This window comes from Saimiri boliviensis, chromosome 11, assembly GCF_048565385.1.
Source record: "Saimiri boliviensis isolate mSaiBol1 chromosome 11, mSaiBol1.pri, whole genome shotgun sequence".
NCBI classification, from domain to species: domain Eukaryota; kingdom Metazoa; phylum Chordata; class Mammalia; order Primates; family Cebidae; genus Saimiri; species Saimiri boliviensis.
Genome location: NC_133459.1, coordinates 110,931,114 through 110,955,255, shown reverse-complemented (window position 1 = coordinate 110,955,255; position 24,142 = coordinate 110,931,114). Strand labels below are relative to the sequence as shown.

The 24,142-nt window shown below is 37.4% G+C and overlaps 1 protein-coding gene across 1 annotated transcript in view; it reads left to right on the top strand.

Annotated features, from left to right (window-relative positions):
• The first annotated feature begins 6,508 nt into the window (after positions 1-6,508).
• PLPPR4 (phospholipid phosphatase related 4) overlaps positions 6,509-24,142 on the top strand; it is a 41,187-nt gene continuing 23,553 nt past the window's right edge. Inside the window, exon 1 of the mRNA XM_003933273.4 lies at positions 6,509-6,902. Coding sequence (XP_003933322.1) covers positions 6,825-6,902 — 78 coding nt within the window. The 5' untranslated portion in view covers positions 6,509-6,824. The remainder of the gene's footprint in view (positions 6,903-24,142) is intronic.

Genomic DNA, 24,142 nt, shown 5'->3' with positions numbered 1-24,142 from the left:
AGCCACCGCGCCCGGCTAACCCCTTTAAATTCTTGATAGTAACCATTGAAGAGAAACTTTGTCTGCACAAGTAGTAGATAAAAATCTGACATCATTGCTTCACAAACATTAAAAATATAACAACCCTTGAAATTACATGTGAAGAATTCAAAAGCTCTGCCTTCATTGACAAAAGTAATGTTTAAATTTCTTAGGATAACTTAGATGTTTCTAAATCCAATTAAATATTTTTGTCACATGTTACAAAAGAAAAATGATGCTCTATTTGAAGAGTGGTCATTCATTTTTAGACCATTGCTATGTAGGCAGCTTGGAAGCCATATACAAGACATATAAGTGCCCATGGATAGAATTTACAGATAGAAGACAGAAATGTCAATCATTTCCCTCAGTTGTGCCCATGAGGAGAACTGCTGGATCTCTCCACTCTCCAAACACCTTTAACAGACCGCACCTAGGGGTGTGCCCAGTGCTCCCTGGGCAATAACACTCTCAGCCGCTAGCTCTCTCATGGGTTTCCAGGTAGTGGGGATCCCTCTAGGCTATATTTAGTACACTGGGGTGGAGCAGCAAATTCTGAAGTTGTTTCTCTTTTCTCCTGGTTTATAGTCTTCTGAGCTTGCTGTCATACACTGTTCCACCTTGAACCTGGATTACTTTGCACAGACCCTGCTAAGGCCCTGCGGGGATCAATATCTTGTGAGACAGTTGAAATCCATTCACACAACACTAGTATGACAATGCACAACCATAACACAACTCTGCAATAAACTTTTTATTTTGTTGCCTGTATTACTGCTATAGGTTTTCTTGGGGTAGCCACTGAGTCCCAGAGCAAAGATACTGTTCCTGTGGGATGAAGCTCCATAGATTCATGTAAATCAGCTTCTACCATGCCTCACAAAGCACCATAGTGGACAAAAATCATTGATAGAAAAATAAAATAAAATAATCTTTTAACAATCTGTTGCCAGGGCTAGGCATGGTGGCTCATGCCTGTAATCCCAGCACTTTAGGAGGCCAAGGCAGGGGGATCACTTGAAGTAGGGAGTTCGAGACCAGCCTGGCCAACATGGTGAAACCCCATCTCTACTAAAAATACAAAAATTAGCCTGGCATAGTGGCACACACCTGTAGTCCCAGCTACTCAGGAAGCTGAGGCAGGAGAATCACTTGAACCCAGGAGGTGGAGGTTGCCGTGAACTGAGATTGTGCCACTGCACTCTAGCCTGGGCTACAGAGTGAGACTCCATCTCCAATATATATATATATATATATCTTACCAGAAGAACTGCTGTTAGGTAAACTTGGTGTTAGATTAAAAAACAAAACAGTCGCATACCTTTGGTATGTGAATGTCTTCTTTTCACAGATACGTGACTTTTTTGTTTGGTTGTGGGCACACAAAATGTTTTGGTTGGTTGTGGGCACAGAAAATGGGCTTTGGCTAAATGAATGAGAAAGACAGGAAAGAGGAGAGGAAAGGATGTATTTGGAAAGACAATGGAGATATACAAAGAAACAAAAGGAAGGAAAAAAGCCAGACTTCCTAAGAGAAGGGTAACAAGGATTCCGAGAACCAAAAGGCCAGCATTAATCAGCATTCTCTTTTCTCCCACCACGCATCAACACCAAAAACTTTCTGACTCTGTATCACTTTCCTCAAAATGCAGATTTTTGGGGAATAGGATCCAATTTTTCACATTTTGGTCACTATTCCATCTGGCCTTGGGAGAACTGAATACCTTCATTTGCAGTCCCAGTTTTGACTGTGGAAGTGGGACAGTTTATCATGAAAATTCAAGAACCATCACAAAAAGAGGGAATGATGGATTCTGAACAAACACAAACAACAGATGTCCATCTCACTCATCTAACCCATTCATTTTTAGATGTGGAAACGGAGTCCCTGAGTTAAAATGCTCTTCTCCACAGCCGTGGAATTAGTCAGTGATGAGGCTGGAGCTAAAACATTCCCTTTCCACCCTTTAGAAACTTCTAATTTCAATACTTTTCCTACGTCCTACATCTGCATATTCAGTTATGTTAAGTCTCTTTCATTTAGAAAAATACAATAAAATCTTACATTGTACCCTCAAAATGTGGTGGAGTGTGCTGATACCTGAGAAATACATAGTTCATTTAAATATACGTTTATGACCTTAAAGATAAATGTCATGCAAATACACAAAGGGCAAATAGTTGCCAGGAAACAGAAAAGCAGTTTGCATTCGACTATGGGCACAGAAAACCAATATATAGAAAAACGACTTCTTTCTTATCTGAGACGTCTGACAGTTTTAATAATAATGTCAAATGCATTTTCAGGCATATTTTTTCCAGGTTATTTGTGCTATGAAATACTCTGTCTTGTGAAATGTCAGAGTGCTGCTTTTTCAGTGGGTGCCATTTTTCATTTGAATGCACTGAAACAGGATTTCCATTGAAAATGTTCAAGTTCTGTGAGGCACATTACATTGTTTTTGATGTCACTATTACACTGCAGAGCTGCAACTAGCATACATGAAGCAACATTCAATATAAAAGTTTTGCACTTGCAATGTGAATATACATGGGAAAGATGGAATGAAACATATCTTTTAGTTTTGGAATGTTCTGTAGTAGCCTCAGTGCTATAAGTGGCTTGAATGTCAACTCCTCTCACGGACTTCCTTGATCACCGTTCTTAAGAAATTTCTCGTAGTGATTACAACTGTTCCCTGATCGTTCCTTTAATAGTCTATATCACAAGACATAATCATATGTTTGTAAAGAGAGGCAGTATGTGCAGCCCTTAAGATCACATAGCTTGGAGAAACCTACTGAGTTCAAGACTATCAGCCCCATTAATTATACATATCTGTGGTCCTACCATACAATCATAGTTTACCTCTTTGAGTCTCAGTTTTTTTTTAACTATAACATGTGATGATAATGGTGCCCATTTCATAAAGATCTTGTGAGAGTTACATGAGGTAAGATGCAACGTATTGTTAACCGTGCCTATTCCATACTGAGCATCATGGAGGAGTTTTCTATTACGATGACTAATTCATTGTCTGTGTCTGTCTTCTTTTCACCTGCATTAGCCTGTGAATTTTATGAAGGCAGCAACCATATATATTCTTTCCTCTAGTGGGTGTCCTGTGAGAAATATGCCTCTCACGTAGCTGGGGATCAATAAATACTTGTAGGTTGAATGGATGGACAGATGAATGGATGAACTGGCTTTACAATTCACCAAGTGCTTTCACACTTATTGTCACAATTAAGCTACCAGGCAGTGTTGTCAGGTAGTACAAGCACTCTTCTCGTTTTGCACAATAGAAAACTAAAGCTTGGAGAGACTAAATGACTTGCTTATGAGCAGAGTTCAAGCATTACAAATTTGAGCTCAAATTCATGTCTTCTGACTCCAAATTTCATTCTGTTTTGGTTCAAACCTTTCTATTTATTTATTCTATCTCTGAGTCCTATCTACTGATTTTTTTTTTTTTTTTACCAAAAAGGGAAATCATTTGCCCTGTTCACTTCACTGCATTGTTTTGAGCATCGAAAGTTAAAGTAGGTAATATATAGCAAACTGTTACCCCAATGTAAGACATTATTATGGTGTTTAATATTTAAGAGAATCTTCAGCTTGACTGTTTTATGAAATCCTATTCGAAAAACAAAATTCAAAAGGAAAGAGAGAGAGAAGGAAGGAGAACTTGGCCTAACGAAAGGCAAAAGATTTACCGTAAGAATTGGCTTTGAATTCTGAAACATTTCCTGATCTTTGACAATGTGGGCTGGCCAATCTGGGCAGACTACCTAGGGAGGAAAAAGAGGGTACCTTTCTGATGTTTCAACAATTTCTTCAATTGTTTGAGGTATGATCAGCATGTATCTCTGACGTTTTATCACATACTTTCAGGTTTTTTGCTATTAAAATTAGGCAAGTATAGGTTTGGTCTTATATTTCACCTCTTCTTAAATAAAAATACTGAGTTTCCACGATGATAACATACCTCTTTTATTATTATTAATATTATTATTATTATCATACTTCAGTTTCTGAGGTACATGTGTGGGACATGCAGGTTTGTTACATAGGTACACACATGCCAAGATGGTTTGCTGCTTCCATCACCCCATCATCTGCATTAGGTATTTCTCCTAATGTTATCCCTCCCCTATCCCCTCCTTGCTGCTATAACTCTCCTAGCCCCCCACCCCTCTACAGGCCCCAGTGTGTGTTTCCCGCCCTGTGTCCATGTGTTTTCACTGGATAGCATATCTCTTAAGTTAATAATGTTCTCGCTTATTTTTTACCTCACTAAAGATTATAAATTTTGTTGAGGTATCAAGAAGTTTGTAAAAAGAAAGGCCTCCAGTCCCTCTCCACAACACAAAGTAACATTGGTAGTAATGAAAAGAATAATTACTGGTTAATGTAATAGTTAAACAGAATTAGCCAGCACTTATTGAACATATACTATGTGAAAGAAACTATGCTGTATGATTATACATGCATCACTTAATTTTATTGTTTTATTAATTTCTTCAGTATATACGGACAACCTACTCTTTGCCAGGTACACTTCTAGTTACCAGAAAATATAATACTGAAAAGGTGTTTGACCTTATGGAGTTTACTAGTGAGTGAGGCAGACAAGAGAGAAAAGGACAAAGAAACACTTGATATACTATCAAATGGTGATAAGTTCTATGAAGGAAAAGAAAATAGTATAAAAGAAAAAAGAATAACAGAGGTCTCTGAGATTGTAATGCTACTTGGTGTGTCAAACACAACTTTAAGCAGAGATATGAATTAAGTGATGGGTTAAGCCCTGCAATTCTGGTGGAATAGGGTTCTTGGAAAAAGGAAGAGTAAGTGCAAAGGTCCTGAGGCAGTGAGAGGCTAGACTGGAATGGCCAGACCACTGAGGTGCAAAGTGATGTGAATGAAGCCCCAGAACCAGGCAGGGTTGCCAGCTAGGGCTTTAAAGAAGATACAGGATGTTCGGACTTTCTGTTGAAGTGGAAGAGAGCTTTGGAGGGTTTGCGTAGGGAAATAACACAATCGGGTTTACTTTTCCAAGAACCGTTCTGGTTGTGGCGTAGGGAATGGTTCTTAGCTTGTGAGAATGGCAAGGGCAAAAGCTGGTAGAACAGTTAGGAAGCTGTTAGGTTATGCCAGTCTTGGCAAGAGATGCGGTCCTGAGTGTGGTAGGGGATGGGGGCACGTAGTCAGTTTGGGAAGAAGATGTAGTTCTCTTCTGATTACTTCTATTTTCTAAGTGAAATAAGAGTTAATGTTATGAACTGAGAATGAGGAGATTTGAGAAGTGAGAAGCTCTGAATGGGAAAATGGCTGGACAGAAAAAATTCTAGAATTCTGGGGGAACTCCAGGACCTATCTGGAGTTTGTGGTCATGAGCTGGATGTGAGACAGAATCAGGCGATTGCATGTTTTTCTCCAGTTACTTTCGGTTGCTCTGGTAAGGGCAGAGAATTTGGTTCAACTAAGCTGGGATTTTTATCAGGTGAGTATGGCAAATTGGGAGGGAAAAACAAGCAATTACACTACCTGACTTTGGAACCCATACCTGGCAGAGGAAAGTGGGGGCAAGAGGTGGTGGGGGCAGTGAAACGTGTACATTATTAGATAAGATGGTCCCATATTGCCAAAGACCTAAAGGAGGAAAGACCGAAAAAGGGAAATGGATAAATGAGTTTGGAATTGGCCATCACATGCTTGAAATGGAGACTTGAAGATACTGGAAATGGCCTGGGACATGTGATCACAAAAGTTGGTTATCTTTATTCGTATAATACCATGTCTTGTGTTTGCTGGGTTCTCTCTTCTTTATCAACTTGATACTTCTGGTTGCCAAAATAATCACAAAATTGAGACCAGCCACGTATACTGCCAACAAGGGGAAGGACTGAAGATTATTAATATCTGAAGACACACTTCTTTTTACTGTTATGACTGCAATACTGACATTGTTCTGGGGTTGTGACAGTGAGATTATAACATGCCATAGCCTTTGGGCTCAGTGAGAATGCCCATTACCTGTGCATTCACACATCTGCCTCTCCGGATGCAAGGAACCTACATCATTCCCACACAACCAACAGTGTTTGTTAGGGGTGCTTTGGTGTTGAAGGGAGCCAAGGAGTCTCCCAGGCAGAGACTCCCCTGTAGGAGCTGTCATTTCTGGGTAGCAACCAGCTCTGAGTGAGTGCCTACCGCGGCCTACTTTTCAGTATGATTTCATTTCGTGCAGGTAGGGTTGGTTTTCTCGCTGCGGGTCAGTGCGCTGGAGCAGGGCTTCAGATCCTCAGCATTCTTGAATAGCATTCCTAGAGTGACCCAGGAGACGTCCCAGGAGGGGAGCAGGTGGCTTAGCTCCTCAGCCTCCCTACTGCAGAAACCAGGAGTGCGTCCCCCTTTTCGGATTCCTGACGTCAAGCTCCGACAGCCCTGGAGCCTCGCAAGGGCGGTAGAGAGCTGAGGGAGGGTGACAGCGAGGGGAAGCCATTGCAGCAACAGCTTGGAGGAGGGAGCTGGACGTCGCCTCTCGCCAGGAAAACGGGGAGCAGGAGCCAGACTAGGGGAGGAAGAGGACCGGCCGGCTCAGGGAATCGCTGAACTGCTGCAAAAAGGGGCGGGGAGAAGGCGGGGGCGCTGCGTGCAGCGCGCTGGCTCCAGCGGTGGCCGCGGGGAATGTGACATCAGCCGCGCCGGGCGCTGGGGGCCGGAGGAGGCAGCTCGCCTCGGCTGCGCTGCGCACACCTCGCCCGGGGGAGGACGCAGACCCGGGCAGGCGGCAGGGATGTCGGCGAAGGAGAGGCCAAAGGGCAAAGTGATCAAGGACAGCGTCACCCTCCTGCCCTGCTTTTATTTCGTCGAGGTGAGTTGGCCCAGCGCCTTGGCATAATGCAGATCCTCTGGGCATCTCCTGAGCGAATTCAGGTCCAGGACAGCGTTGGAGGCACAGAGATCGTGCCAGGGCGCGCGCCGCTGTCCCCAAATGCCCGACCCTCTCTCTTCCCCTAGATTTCACAGGAGCTCCCCGAAGGTGCCTGTGAATACCTGTCAGCCCGGGGTGATTACCACTAGAGGTGTCGCTGCTGGGCGGCCTGCAGGGAAGGGATACCTGTGTGAGTGAGTGTGGTTTTAGTTCCTTGGCCCTCCTGTGTGTCTGTGTGCACAACGTCCGCCAGTGCCCCAGAGGGGCCATGATGCCCACATTTCGGGATTTGTGTCTTCAACCTGCCGAGTACGTGTCGGGAACTCTGTGTGCACACAGTTGTGCCTAGGGCATATGAGGGTTGACGGTGTTTACATAGCACAAATATTGTCCATTGCTTTTATTACCCCTGCACCCCCAAATCCCTCTCCTATTATGCTGTTCACATATGCTTCTAAAATTGGATCTGCATCTTTAAACATTAATCATCAATTTACTGGCCTCTTTCCACAGGAAAAAAATACATGTTATGTGTGTGTGTGTGTGTGTGTGTGTGTGTGTGTGTACATATCTATATATAATATTTTAAATCTATGACATCATCTGATTTTACATGATTTGTATCTGTGTATTTACTGTGCTGAGCAGGATGACAGATAAGCAATTAAATGCAGATGTATTCATAATGAACCTCTAACTTACCAAAATGCGGTATTTGCGAGAGAAACAATTCATAGGAGGGTTATAAAGATTGGCAGATACAGTGATTCCATGTACTGTGCTCCATTGCATTAGGAAGACATTTTTAAGCAAGAGGTTTATTAAATTACAGATAGAAAGGGGACGTACTGCATAGGTTTAGGGAAAATAGAAGGTTTCAGGCATAAAACTATATTCTGTGTAGTTAGAGCCTGGGTTGCATAGAGAATTATAAGACTGTTGCTGAATTATAAATATCCTTCTCTGGCCATCTTTTCAGCCAAATATGGAGGTTTAGCCCTTCCAAGTACAAACAGTAGATTCTGTATGCAATCATTGCGAAGCTTATCTGTTTTGAGGAATAGTCATTGCCTTGAACTTGGAAGAAGAGACATTGTCAGACTCTTCTTATAGGTAATAATGTATTTAGAAGTTTTGTATAGGTGTCATAATTTTTCAAATAATTTCAGTTTTAAGAAAGATATGTGTGACTTGCATAAGTTTCAGAAAAATGATGAGTGGCCCCTTCGTTCATGTCCCACTGAAAAGAGACAAATTAAAAAGGGCCTGTGTATTTAAAATAATCAATTGATTCATTTATTGTCCTTTTCACAAGAAATTTTTGAGACCATGGCTTAGGTAATTTTTGTTGAAAGACAATAAAGAGCTTACTCTAGTAAAATGTAGACAGCAGAAGATTCCATGATGAAAAGGGTGAAGGAATGAAAGATACCTGCCTTCAAGTTCAATATATCAGACCACTTGTCGCATTGCTAGTTTTGTGCTATAATGCTTTCATTTGTGTCTGAGTCAATGACATTTGTCTAGGAGAAATCAGTTAATGGCAGAATTCCCTCCCAGGAAGGAGCACACCTGAGGTCAGCAGGAAGCTGACTACCTGTAGGTAGCAGCTATATGGCTTCAAGGAAAATGCCCTCATAAAAGAGGATGCGAACTAGAGAATCAAGGATGTGCGTTTACAGAATGTACATGCACACTTCTGAGACACCTTTAACAGGAGTACATGTCCCTTAAGCAAGAATTTTAAAAGTAAAATTGCCTCATGATGCATTGGAATTGTGTGTTTAGGAATAGACATCTCACAATTGTCACTTCTTTCCCATGAGTGGAAATAGCCCAGATTCATTACTTTTACTTTGGCCCATTCAGATACCCTCTATGAAATTTTTCAGCAGAACAAGCTATAGAACGATTACTTAAAGACAATTCATGGAGTTTAAATGAGCATTGATGGCACTGTGACTTGGGGATAACAGACTTCAAAGGCAGATCCACACAATTGGATTGCAAATTATCTTCCTGACAACGAAATGCATGAGGAACCACTAAAGAGGCTCCAGAAAATGGGAGACTGCATTAGTATACCAATTATTTCAGGGTTTGACCAGATGCACTACCACACTCCTTTGAAATGACTCATTTTGAAGCTGGTGACAATGCACTAAATTTACATCTCCTTTGTAGGATGAATAAACATAGCTTGAATTTGCATGTTAGTAAAATGCTCTAGAGTAATGACACTTTGCTTTACAGCATAGTTTCCCAAGACCTCAGAAGTTAAGATGGAAGAGGAAGCATGAGTGAATCTCTTTCCATCACATATTGGCCTAAAGCACATATTTTTAGCCTTCTCTGTTACTTGAACTATAATTTAAGTAACAAGAAGAGGCTAACAAAACAGATCTCAGGAGAAAACGGTGTCTGGGTCTCAAGTCAGTAACCATGAGCAACTTACACTTTGCCTTTTTCAAAGAATTCAGGAATTTAAAATTACAAATTCATGAGAGATATGAGATATAAAGAAACTTTAACTGGGGAAATGAGGGAAGAGAAATTCGCTTGAGCCAGAAGGGGCTGAAATCAAGATGGACTGAGCTACATCAGGAAAATGGCAGCATGCTCTAGGGAAAACCTGGGCCCTGCAGACAGATTGATTTGGTTCAAACACCGCCTTTGCCAGATACTATATGAATTGTTCTAGCCAAGTTACTTCTCTCATCCTTTGTTTCTTCACATATAGTAGAAATTACATAATATAAATATAAATACACATGTATTCATACATAATAGAAATAATTATATGTCTTAGAATATAGAATATATTATGAGGTTAAAGATCAGGCCTGTGATATGGTAAGCAATCAAGATATGTTAGTTCGTTTCCTTTATAACTGTTCTTGACCAGAAATGGATTATTTTACTTATAGTTTGTATTTAAGGGATCAAGTACTGACAAGGTCTAGCTTGAGAGTTCTCATAGTTGAGAAGTCATCTTCTCCCCAATTTCTAGAAATAGTTTGGGCTCCACAGGTTTCTTAAAATGAACCTGTATTAATTGATATAAATGGGGAGAGTGAAGTGCTATTTACAGTTTATACAATAATAAAGACAAACATTTATAAACTACTTAATATGTACTAACAATAGAGTTAAATGCTTTATGTGCATCATGTCGTTCAATCTTCAAGTTTCTCTTTAAGAAAGAGGCCATCATTATCTGTGTTTTGAAGAAGAAACTGAAACTCATAAAAGTTAGACAACTTGCCCAATTTTATAGAGCAATGTTAGAGGCAGGGCTGGATATTAACTCAGAACTCATGCTCTTCACCACTGCAATAACAGTCTCTCAACTTGCTGAAAGAACCCTCATACAGGCAAAGTTACTCTGTGTGGTTTCTCACTGGTAAAAGCAGGAAGATGTAATAAGACAAGGTCATGCTGTCAAAGGTGATACAGTTTTCTCTGGCAACAGATCAGCTTCTCAGCTCAATTCCTCCTCCAGTGGGAGCCTCCAAGCACAAAGAGTTGGTAGACAGTGTATACTCCCCACATTAGCTCATCAGCTAGTGACTAGTGCCCCTCAACAAGGACCCTGGATAGAAGCAAGGAAGGAGTAAAGATGTTGGCAGTCCATTTGCTGAGTGTCAAGGTATCTCTAATCATATCCCTGTAGGCATTAGGCTGAGCTGTTCAGCCACTAAAACCAAGTAACCTTGTCCTTGTTCACCACCATACCTGATGTTAAAGCACACATTAATTTAAGACAGAGAATTATTTTTTCTTATCTCTTTGGTTTATGCTGCTATTTGCTAATAAAGTGGTTTATGGTTGACAGTAATATTGGACGGCATTTGAAAAACATCGTGATTTTTAGTTTAGCACCTCATTTTATGAGCAAGTTTCATAACTTAGTTTTATACTGTTCGGCCTGGGAAAACAAAGGTCAAGCAGTAAGAACTCTCAGAGAAGCATACCCATACCCTATTACGTTGAGCAGAAAAGCAGGTAAAAAGGAATGTTCCTCTAAAGAAAAGGTTTATCATGCTCTTAAAGTTTCTAAGCACTCTGCAAGTGATGGCTATATCACTTACAGTGGCAGTTGCAGCCAGCAGTTTACCTAGAATTAGCAAAAGAGTTTTCAAACTTAATAGCCCAATAGTATATGTGATAAGGCCAGTTGTCTGGGTGCTAGTGCATGCAAAGGATTACAGTGGTCCCTTCGGGGTGCAGGCTCACAATTTTGTTCTCATTAGTCATCCTGCTCAAAGATCAATTCACTATGTAGTGTAAACAAGTAACAAATTACCTTTTTACACGTAAAAAGAAATAAATTGTTAAAATAAATGGGGAAGAGATTCTTTTTACTTGAACATTCTGCTACATGATGTAACATTTTTATAACACATCTGATGCTAACTTTATGAAGGCAGAAGACTTAATGTTTGGCCTATATGTAAATACATGTTTACAAGGCTACAGATACAGAAAAGAGTTTGAAATTGCCTGTTATTCATACAAGAAAAAACACACAGACACATATGTATGCACACACCTGCACATAGGTATGTACAAATACATATGGAATGAGACTATCATCTCTCTTTCCACTCAGCATAAAATTACAGTATCTGAAGTATTCCAATTCAGAATATTTTAAACTCAAAAAAGTAAGATTACTCAGAAAGTTTTCATTTTATTTTATGTATTTTGAGACAGGGTCTCACTCTGTCACCCAGGCTGGAGTGCAGTGGTGTGATCTCAGCTCACTGCAAACTCTGTCTCCCAGATTCAAGTGATCCTCCCACTTCAGCCTCCTGAGTACAGACACGCACCACCACACCCAGCTAGCATTTATATTTTTTGGTAGAGACATGTTGCCCAGGCTGGTTTTGAATTTCTGGGCTCAAGCAATCCTCCCGCCTCAGCCTCCCAAAGTGCTGGGATTACAGATGTGAGCCACTGTGCCCGGCCTATTCAGAAAGTTTTCATTACTTTGAATGTGTACTCAGCAGTAGGTATGTTGCAGGATTTTGCTAATAGAGCTTAATTACTATAGGGTCAGTAATCAAACAATGTGTTCAGGAGTAGAAACCATTGCTGCCACTCTGTTACCATCTTACCTGGAGAAGTTCAACAAGCCTTTGAGCAAAGTCACCTGTTTAGTTTGGTCTAAACACATTTTGAAATTGTGGTGTCTTGACAAAACCTTAACACAATTTTCATTTTCTTCCCTTTGGAAAGTATCTACAGATTCTTAATTGTAGCAAACATTAATTCACAAGATTTCTGTTCTATCTCATGATCTATGTAAAAATTATATAACTCATTTGATATTCTTGCTGAGAAGTATTGCTAGTTTATTCCCTTTTACATAAACTTTAGCGTCAGTATGAAATATAAAATCACGTTTCTGCATTGCATATACCAAAATAGTAGCTGTAGATTTTTTCCTCTTCTCTAGATTGTATAAAAGGATAGGCTGCTCAAAGAAGTACTTCAAACCCTGCCAAATGAGATGAGTTGGCAAGTCTTTCCTCTTTCAAAGTCACAATGCATGAAGTTGGATGCAAAATAAAGTAAATAGAGAATAGATTCCTAAGTTTTAGAGATAGAGTTAAATGAGGACATTTCTGCAAATCTAAGTGTTGAACATTAGGGAATTCTTTTCTATTCCTAAACACCACCATGATCTTACTGTTTCTTTATGGGAAAGCTACTTGGAATGTGATTCCTTCTACTTTTCTCTATCAGGAAATAAAAAAATACTTGGCTTGCAAAACTCAAGCATATTTTTAACAATAATAATGTTAATAATCACAGTATAATGAAGAATAGTCCATTTCAGGTCTTCTTTATATGGCAGACCCTCTAGATACATTATTTTTAGTCCTGGGAAGTATTCTACTGAGAAGGCATTGTTATCTTTATTTTTTTGATTCAGAAATTGTAGCTCAGAGAGCTACTGTCTTTACCAGGGACACATAGCAATTAAGTGAATGAGTCAGGATTTCAGAGCTTGCCCATCTTTCTCTTGCATTATGACTACACCACACTGTCTCACACATGCTTCCATCAACAGTGCTAAACCTAGTGCTGAAGTAGAATGGAGAGTCCTGCCTCTGCTGTGAGTTGGCTGGCTTGATGGTATCTGGATGCATGTATTTGAAACATGTCTGGTTGTGGCTCTATCAGAGTTGTGGAAGAGTTTTTCTCTATACTCAGCTACTAAACTTCACTGTGTTGGTGCTATTTCCCAATTAATAGTAACTGGTTTAATTTCTGACATGTCTCGAAGGCCCAGTGGCCCCTAAAAAGAAGCTTCCTTTGGGCAAGCACAAATGGCCCCTGTGAGTCTTTGATGCACATTAATAAGGATCATTGGGTGTGGATTAGAGGGAAGACTTGGAACATAAATAGAGTTTCAGGAGCATAGAATATGTCGGTCTATTAAAATGATAGAAAGAAAGAAAACAAGATAATAGAAACAGAGAGGTGAGTCCAAGCAGGATTAGAAGAAAAAGCATTAGAAAATTGAAGGTAGGCATGGAGTGCATGTGCGTGTAATGGAGATCCAATCTGTGAGCAAACCATGGAGACCCCTTTAAACATTTGATTGTCTAAGCTGGCTTGTTAAATAAAGATTACTTGAGACACTATTATTGCTGTTTATGTTGGAAATGTATTACAAATATTACAACAAACACATTTTCTCTCGCATACGTATATGGCATAGGATATTTCTCAAGCAACCTTTTTATTTAAAAGGTGGGGAAATGTCTTACAGAGTTTAAAAGTCTTATTACAGAGATAAGTCTAATAAAATTGTGGAATATAAGAACATATGGCCTCACTGTTTCTTCTATCACATAAGAACATTTGTCCTTGTAAAGGTTAACTGAGTTAACCTGTAGACATACCAAGTGTGCCTGAGTTACCTAAGGACACATTGGTTCATATCAGATCAGGGATAGAACCTAGGTCTCCTGACTCCTGTTCTAGTGCTTTTTCCTAATTACTACTATTTCTGGAATTCCTTATATTAGAAAGTTTCCCTCTGGATTATAACATTTAAAATACAGGTCATCTAATTCTACATGTGAACAAATTGTGCTAGCTGTTCGTGCTAACTTCCAAACACATTTCATGACCACCTTGCATTAAACAAGTCAATGCAATCATGAATGGATCTTCCACTTTTCCAAATTGTTAGGCTCTTTTAAAAGCATGGTAATAGCCAAAGGTCAGAAAATTGGAAATGATTTTTTTCTCATTGCCTAAATGCCCACTTGTAATTTCACAATTAATTCCCTTGACATGAGGTCTGTAACACACAGTAAAGGAAAGTATAAACATGGGAAGGAGTAAAAATATAACTTATGTCTTCATTCATGGAATAGCTTTGAATTTTCCCTCATACCTTAATGTAAACTTTTCATACAAGACATTGCTCTGCCTCAAGGATTATTGAAAAGTTGAAGATTAAATCAATCTCTGAGGTCTATATGAGTCCTCATATCTTAATTTTACTTATATTTATTTTATGCTCTAGGACCTACATATGGATTGTTTGAGATTTGAGATTTCAAAGAAAGGCATCACTGAAGCAAAGAACTTGCAATTTTAGTTTTCATAGAAAGTTATTTTACTTACATAAGGCACATATACCAGCAGACAATTTTTTGTGCCTATGGTAAAACAAAGTATGAGACATGTATTTTTTACTTTGGTAAAATAACATAGTTTAAAAAAAAAAAAAAAAACTTGATCTACCAATTAGCTTTGTAATCTTGGGCAAGTAACTTATTTTCTCTAAGCCTAATTTTCCTCGTTTGAAAATGATGAAACTATTATGGTCAGGTGAGAGTAATTATGACCCTTTAATCATAAGCAAATTATAAAATAGAGCCCACAATTCTAAAGCAAAGTCAAGCCTGGTAAATGAATTTTCTCTTTTCCATTTACCAACACTCCCTCTCCCATCTTGTCTAAAGTAAACTTTGTTGGTGGCTTTAGATGTTACATGATTCCCTGGAAAGCAGCCAGCTCTCCTGATTGCTTTTTATTGGTATCACTCATTCATGTATGTTTTATATAGTGTACATACAATGGTAGAGCAGTTTATTATAATGTATAAATACACTAACAACAAATCTTTACTGGAATTTCTGCTCATTTTCATAGCTTGAAGGACATATGCACACACTCACAAAATAGAGACCACTTTTTTTCAGTCCCCTTACTTTGACCCAGTCAGTGGAAGGGAATTCTCATTTTCTGAGCATCTTCTATATACAGTGCCCAGGTAACACTTTCCTGAAAGTCCCTACTCCAAGGTTGTTGGTAGGCCCATACTCTGTGAGCCACTGCCATTCTCATCTTTCCAGAGTTTTACAGAATTATACATAAACTTGTCAGCAGCAATGTCTGTCCAATGCAAATTAAATATCTTCCCTTGCCTCAACCTAACCATCTGTGAAATAAAGAATATTATGCTTTCTAAAAATGATGAATAAATTAGATTTAGTCTTTGGGAATGAGTCATCTCACTTAGGCTACTGTATGATTTACTGGAATCTATTTTTTTTTTTTAAGGCAGTTGTATACACCCTGAAGAATTAAGGTTACTTATCCTTTGGGTGATGATCTGAAAATACTTGTATTGTAGCAACTGAGATTTGAGTGATTAAAGCATGGAGAACATTTGACTGTGAAGATTTAGACATAAGTAATGTCTTATTCATGGCAAAAGCTTATAAAAAGGATGGTCAGCAATCTGTTGTAAACGATATACTATAGAGAGATGAACTTTTGAAAACTCTTCTGCTTTAAGACCTCATTTGGTTTCTAGCTTCCAGTTGAATTTGATGTATGTGGAGAAAAATTATTTGATGGCAGTATGTTTTTCAATATTAAGTCTCAGACTAGTAGTTATTTCATAGATAATATTAGTTCTAGTAATTTTTAGATAGTTGGAGCAGGACATAATTAAGAAAAAAATCTTTTTATATTTTTAAACTCCAGCCTGTGGAACAATGAAAATGGCAGAGAGCAGATAGTCTCTCAAAAAATCTGTGATGCATTAGTTGTTGTGTTAGTCAAGAAATCTAGCAGTTTAATTAATGAATATAGGGAGATACAGCCTGGGCGGAATCTCAGCTTTGGCCTTGAACTTGGCCACATTATTCTCTGACTAACCTTGAAGGCTAGTGGTCCTTTCAGTCCTGTTCAGAAATAGGAGAAGAGATTGCTGAGATTTCAGTGCTCAGATGTATGTTCCAATATGACTAAGAAGGGCCAGGTGCAGTGCATCCTAGAAAATGCCTGTTCTACGGGACTACAAAAAGCTTTCAGAACTGCTCATTCCAAAGTCTCCACCCCACCAAACTCAACAGGCTCTGTTTCTTCCTCCACCACTACTCTTCACCTTCCTAAGATTCCAGAGGTCAAGGCAGCATAGTAGGGAGATGGGATGACGTATCTAATATAATTTGACCCCAGGAATCACAAGGTCCTTAGCGATCTATCCTCAGTTCCACATTCTTTCCAGGCCATGTTAAAAAAATCACAACGAGGACAAATCGATACAAATCATGGAATCTTACATGATAACCTTGTACAAATCCTGTAATCTCAGTTCCCTCATCTGTAAAATGGCAGTAATAATAGTACCTTCAACGAAAAGATGTTGTGAAGATTGCATTAATTCAAACATATAAAGTACTTTAAATGGTACCTGTCAAATACTAGTAGCATTAAATTACTATTATTACCCAAATTTGTAACATCCACTGTATGTTACAAGGGAAGAGAAATTACAGCTGAGAGAAAGGATTTAAAAGCAATTACTTTTAACAATTGAAATACAGATCCTTAGCCTCAGGTCTTCGTCTCTAATTTGGTTTTAAAGAATAAAATGCTTGCCAAGACAATGCACATACTTCAGTGTCTAATTATGTAAGAAGAACAAATCTTCACTACCTGAGGTTAAGGCTGGTGATTACAAAACCTACTACCCAAGCCTAATGCTAGATCAATATTCAGGTAATAAAACAACCGTTTATCATTATTTTTGACTTTACTGTTAGGTCATTGAGTGATTGTAACTGGTCCTTTTAGATCTGCAAAGATGTAGTTTCATATTCAGGTATAAAAACATAGAACAGATTTTTTTCCATTCAGTCTAATACATATATTAGAAAAGGTAGCTGTTCTCTATTAATTGTCATTTCTATGGAGGATCCAATTTAAGTTTCTTGTATTTTTTAATCCTAAAAAATTTTTAGAAATCTATAAATTCAAAATAGAAAGCATTTTCTTGTGGTAGAAGTAAATGAAGATCTTTTAAATGGGGGATATTTTCTTAACCATACTGCAAGAACGTCTCAACATTTGGCAACTCTCTTCAAATCATCCACATATGTATTAGTTCATTGTGCATTGAGGATACCTAGTATGTACTGACTAGGTGTCCTCGGTGTACAATAAAGAGATAAAGTGATTAATACTACAATTTGTCTGCTCTCAAGGATCCTGTTGTTGAATGGGAGAGGAACATCCACCATCCAATATGACAATTGCTATGATCCAGGCATTCATCAGGATATCGCTGTAGAGTCAGAGAAAGTGATACAAAGAAAGCACTAAAAGCAGGAAAACATCTGGAACCTTAAGTGTGCATAATTTCTGATACTTTAAATTCAAAATCATTCACTAGGGAAGACAAAAGTGAAAACACAAGCAAATCATATCCAAAATATACTTAAACACTCTTAAGATATTCCCAAAACCAAAATAATACAAATGACTTCAAAGAAACTGCACAAGGAAGCACCTTCAAGACCTGAGGGCACCACATCAGTGAGACTGTGATTTGAAAGTGCCTGCCACCCCTTCACTGTTGTTGCCGCTGAAACCCCTTGACACATGGCCATCTCTCGCCTTGTGTCCTTTAAACCGGCAATCTCATTGAAGCCTGGGGCTATCCTTTCCTGAAAAGCACTAGACTAGTGCCAGATGGTGACATGTGGTAGAATGGCAGCAGGGTACATGGCGGTGCATGCTTCCAGGAATTTAACAGACCAGGTTTCAATTACTGGCCTTAGAAGCTAGGCAGGCTATTTTACTTATCTGGAGTGTGGTCCTTTTCTTAAATTTATCTTGAGAATCCCAAGGAAGTTATAAGAATTAAATCAGATAATTAGGAGGAAACATCTAAATAAAAGCTCAGTAAATGTCCTTTGCTTTTTAGGTCTGAGTACATACCTAATAAATTCTACTGAAACTGAGAGGAGTTCCGGAAAAGATAGATTTCAGATTGAAACAAAGCAATTTTTATGTTTGAGTGATAAGGAATAAGTGAACAGAGAACGTGTTTAAAAGTAGTAAGAATTAAGAGAAACAGAATGGCCATTTTCGAACAGCACCTTTCCCCTAAGACACCCTCTCTCCACATGAGAATTGCAGCCATCTTAGTAGTATGAAGGAGGAAAGCCAGTTGAGTTCCATGAGTAAAGAATTTTGAGCATGTTTCCCAACATAGACATCTGGGTAGGAATCTGGGTGTTCCCACTTGGGGGTTTTGTGGCTGTTGCACCAATTATGTAACCTATTTCTGCCTCAGTTTTCCCATTTGTAATTTGGAGATACTGATAGACACTTCATACAGTGTAGATTGATTGTAGCAATCTTTTAAACTTAACTAGTATCTGGCACCTAAATCCTCAACACATGCTGTGTATTTCTCAGAAATTGTCTATGTGTTTTGTTTTCTTAATCATGATTTCCTAATTTCTTTCAATTAAATTCAGTGAACATTTACTGGACACCTAAAACATTCAAAGCACTGGTTGAATTGCAAAGGTATCACTTTTGAATACTTGATCTTAGGGCAAGGGCTGTTATATATATAAATAAATATAATCAAAGCCAGACTAACAGGTCCCTCAATAAAGTTATATATGAAGTATGTGAGATGGAGCCTTCAATTCTGAGTGGAGTGCATGGGGAAGGTTTCAGAGAGAAAAAAAATTATATTGTCTCAACCTGGAAAGATAAGTACAGTTTTTATAAGAAATAAATGTGGAACTGTAATGTGAAGCAGAGACTAGAACTTTTTGAAATATAAATATAATGGGAACATGGGCTGTCTTTCTGGTTTGGAGAGTAGAGAGTAGGTGGAAAGCAAAATTAACCAAGAAAGGCAGATCAAGGCCATATTATAAAAAGTCATAAATATCATTCTAAAAAATTTGAGCTTTATTTTGTTATTAGTGGGGCACCATTAAATGTGTGATGAGGTGTGAATTCTGGGAAAATTGGTTTGGAAGCATTGTGGAGGATGAAACAAATTATGAAGAGAATACAGATTTTTTTTTTAAGCCCTAATGTTTTATATAAGGCAGTGACAATATGAAAGAAATGAGAGAAGCAATTCTTAATTCATGACAGTACATGGAGCATTTCAGTATTAGATGGCGATGTAAAAAGCCTCTCATTTCACTGATAACAAGTGAAGCCCAGAAAGGTTAAATGACTTTCCCAAATCCCAAAAGCTGGCAGAATAAATGGGAGAAAATGGATTCTCCTGGTTCTAAGGCCAGCAATGGTTTCCCTCAATCACACTGCCCTGTTCCAGTTTGTATCTATTCATGCCATGCAAGCCACATCTGTTTTATGTGTAAAAACTAGTTTAGATTTCTAGACCTTGAGTAATGTTACAGACTCATTCTGACCAATTCTTTCCCTTAATGACACTTCAAATGTTAGTATGTTTTCATAATCTGTATTTTTGAAGTTCTTTGCAGCCCCTCTGAATATGCCATACTTAGAGTGAAGATAGTTTTATATGCCATAAAGCCTAGTATTGTTATTATTATTATTATCAATATTTGAAGAAAATACTAATCTGTATTAGTTACAAGGCAAAAATACTACAGAATACCACTGAAGTCTCTCACCACGTGTGTGTTGACCTGTGACAACCTTCTTCATGGCTAGAGGACTTAATACAATTGCCTTGATCTGCTAGTGTTTTTCCCAGCTTGAACTGAATTTCAGTGTATTGTGTTAATGTTTCAAATTTTATATTTTATATGATTTGGGGGTATTTATCAAGGTGGTTCGAAGCCTCTCATTTTAAATGTGTTAATATTAACATCTTCCTTTTTCTCTTAGACTAGCTCTTGCATATGATTGGCATGAATATGCACAATTATTTTCTTTGATTTTGTGGCATTACTTACATCAAAACTAAAATAATTTAACTTTCAAATCTCTTATGCTAGTGTTGTTCTCCAAAAGTGAAGATTTTGTACCAAATAATTTACAGCTTTATGCCTCCAGCCTTGGCCTCTCCTGTTAGCTCCAAAGCAATGTCTTGTTTTAATAACTAAGAGACATATCAGTTTTAATATTTTCAAAACAGAATCTGCCATTCTTCCCATCGAAACTTCTCCCTATCCCCAGGAATGACTCCACTGGCCTAATGGCTCAAACCCCATCTTTGAGATCAACCTTTATTATTTTACCTTCTTCATTGATCAAGCCACAAACAAGTTCTGTCATATCTATCACCAAAACTATATCAACAATCTGCTAATTTATTTGTATCTCCAGTACTAAACTCTAGAACATGCTGCCTCATCTTTCCTGGATTTCTACCATTGCTATGCATCCACTGGAATGTAAGCTCTGTGAGTTTTCTCTGTTTGGTTTACTGCTACGTTCCTCACACTTAGAGAAGTACCTGGCACCTGCTAGGTATTCAATAAATATTTGTTGAGTTACAGCTTTCTAAATTTTTACCCTATTCCTACTTTTGGCCCACTGTGACCATTTTCAATCCAACAACCAGTGATCTTTGTAAAAGACATTTCAAATCATATTACACCTCTGCTGGAACTCTCCAGAGGGTTTCTGATCCTACTTTAAATAAAATTCTAACCTCCTCCTTGGACTTCAGTCTCTGCAGTTTGGTCCCAAATCTACCTCTCTGACTTCATTTTGTATCATTCCTCCATTTGATTATGCTTTTTCCCTGGTTTTTATATGGTTAGTTCTTTCTTAAATGGTTTTTATATGGTTAGTTCTCTGCTTAAATGGCACCTACTTAGATAGGTCTTCCTTGATCTAAAGTAGGAATTCAGGTACTTAGTCACACAGCCCTCTTGTTTATAGTATGTGTTCTTTCTGATATATATTATATCTTATATATTTTAGTATAAATCTGATGTAATGTTTATCTGATACAATATATATCTCTGATATAATATATAATACCAGATATAATATATATCTGATATATATTTTTTACCTGCTTTCCTCAACTAGAATGAAATATTCATGGGAACAAAGATTCTGTTTTATCACAACTGTATTCCCAGGATCTAGAACAAGGCCTGGGGCTGACAGGCTCTCAAAGATATTTGTTGAATGAATAAATGAATGAGCCACCAATAGCATATATATTTATTGGCCCTTTGTGACTATGATTTCAACCAGTTCAAGAGGATCTTATAGGATTCTGAATTCATGATGGCTATGAGGAAGGCAAAGAATGGAACTGATCTGTATTGCCCTAGGATAAGAGCAAAGTGAACTCTCCCCAATGAAAAGTAAAGCTTGTCCTTATAATAATCATGCTAAAAGCAAGTAAGCTATCTGATCTAGATAAAATGTCATGATAGATTTCATAAAATGTTTCACTAAAATTGATATATAATCTAGATTTGTCTTTTTAAAGTTAGCATCGGAAAAATCAATATTATCTAGCAAATGTGGTCTTTTGAAACACTTTTATTTGCCCTGTTCTCTAAAACAGTTACAATTTTTCTTCTTAAAAATTGCTCTATTATTTTCACTCACAAGTTCCTTAGCAGATGGTAATTATAAGAATAAATCTTTTCTTTTTGAAAACTGCTTTCCTAATCCTCAGGTAATTTCCCTCCTCTCTATTGCTGCATGAAAATAGCTTGGTTACAATTTTTTGGTTCACTTTTTTGGGGGCTATATCATGACTAGAGAATAAAATTTGTAGTGCTTGGCTAGATAGAATTTTTTTAAATCTCTTTAAATCTCATTTTCAAAATCCCATTTTCAATGCAATCAAAACAAGTCTGTGTAATTTTATTATGTGCATATCAATTCTATATGTATGCCAAAATTGGCACATACCGTCTGTTAAATTTCTTACACTGAAAAAAAATCTGTTGTTGAGCATTTCAAAAGATAAAAAAAAAAAGAAATTCTGAAGACAGTTGTGTTAGAAATAAGCATTTCATTTAATTCATTACACTGGGTAGTAAAGTATGGGAATACCATGCATAAAATTACTTATTTCCAAAATATAATGAATATAATGAAGATTTTATACAAATAACTCTGTTAAAAACAAAATGATGCAAGGAACAGAGTAAAAGATGCTTTTTGTAAAAAAAAAAACGAGAGAGAGAGAAATAAACATTAAAAAGAAAAAATGATTCTTATTTTGAAAACAAATGAAGGTCTTAAAACATGCTTCTACAGAAATATAGAAGATGCTAATACATATATGGAAAATGATATAATTGGAAAAAATCTCAGTTTCAGAAAGGCTATTGGCTGAAAGGACTAATGCATAATATTAATGACAAATTACTTTAATTCATTTGTTAATGTAGGATATATGTATGTATAGAAATATGTGCATATATATTTGGAAGTCACAATAATGTATATCAGTGGCAACATAGAAATCAGTACAATTAGGCCCCTGCCTTAAAGAGACTTCAGTTTGGGAAGCAACACAAAAGACTAGACCTAATTTATAGGAGATAAAAAAGAGCAGTGAGTAAACATTTCCTAAAAAGAAGTACTAGGGAATTAAGACCGAGGAAATCACTCTTGAAAGATATTATCAAGTAAAGCTTCATGAGAAAAGTGACGTTTGATGAATATAGTATTGTTATTACTCATAACAATAACAATACTTAATAACATTTATAAACTGTTTATTCCAGATATTGTTGACTTTGGAACTAGAATTCATAGATTCAAAATCCACATCTGTCACTTACTATCAGTAACTGCTTATCCACCTGCAAAATGACGTTGTTGATAGCAACTGTCTTATGTCACATTAGAAAGTTTTAAGTTAAATTAATTTAAAATGTATGAGTCAAATTAACTAAAATTCATAAAACAGAAAATTGGCACATAGTAAGCACTATGTGAAGTTTTTGTTAAATTGATACTTAAATATATTTATATGGATTTAAGTGGAAATTTCAATAATGTGAATATACCAGGAAATGCTGATTTATTGGTCAAGACTGAAAGCTACTGTTCCTTGCAGCATAGGAGAGGGAAGAGGTGAGGAGGAATGGTCAGATATTTGAAGTGACCAAATAATAGTCGATAAGAAAAAAATAAATGTTTTTGATATACTTTTTGTTCTCTGCAAAGTGTCCATCCAAAAAACAGAAAGATAATGCCAGATTAATCACTACGTAGTTCTATTTTTTCCAATAAACTGTATTATTTCCTCATTACAAAAAAGACCTCTTGGGAATAGAAGGCATAATGTTGTCTTCTAAAAATAAAAAATAATTATTTTTTAAGACTAAACAATCAGAAACATGGGTAGTTAACATTGTCTTTATTAAAAACATTGGTTATTTGCTTAAATAAATATTATATCCTCCAAAGGAACAAAGCCTCAAACTTTGAGTGCTATATAAGTCCTATATGTCCACATTTTCAGATTCCGTCATGTCTGGCATTAGGTTAAGCATTTGTGATATTTTCTCTTTAGCACATTATTGAAGTCTCCACTTACATCCATATAAATACATTTAAGTATTAAACAGGTCTCTCACTAAGCTTACACTCCTTGATGGCCAAGTCTATCTCTTATTCAATATATTATATCTAGCACCTACATAGTGCCTGACATATCATAGGTTGAATGAGTAAATAATTGAACCCAAAAAGGGTATACAAAGCCTAGAAAGTACACTGTGCCTAGTTTAGGGAGACTAAACACATGACACCTAGTGAAGTTAGGATTTTCAGAAAAACAATGAATAATTTTTAATGTAAGTATCTCTCAAATATTGCATGGGGTATACTTACACTACAAATTATTCATTGCTGTCTGAAATACTGATTTCACTGGGTAACCTGTATTTTTATTAGCTAAATCT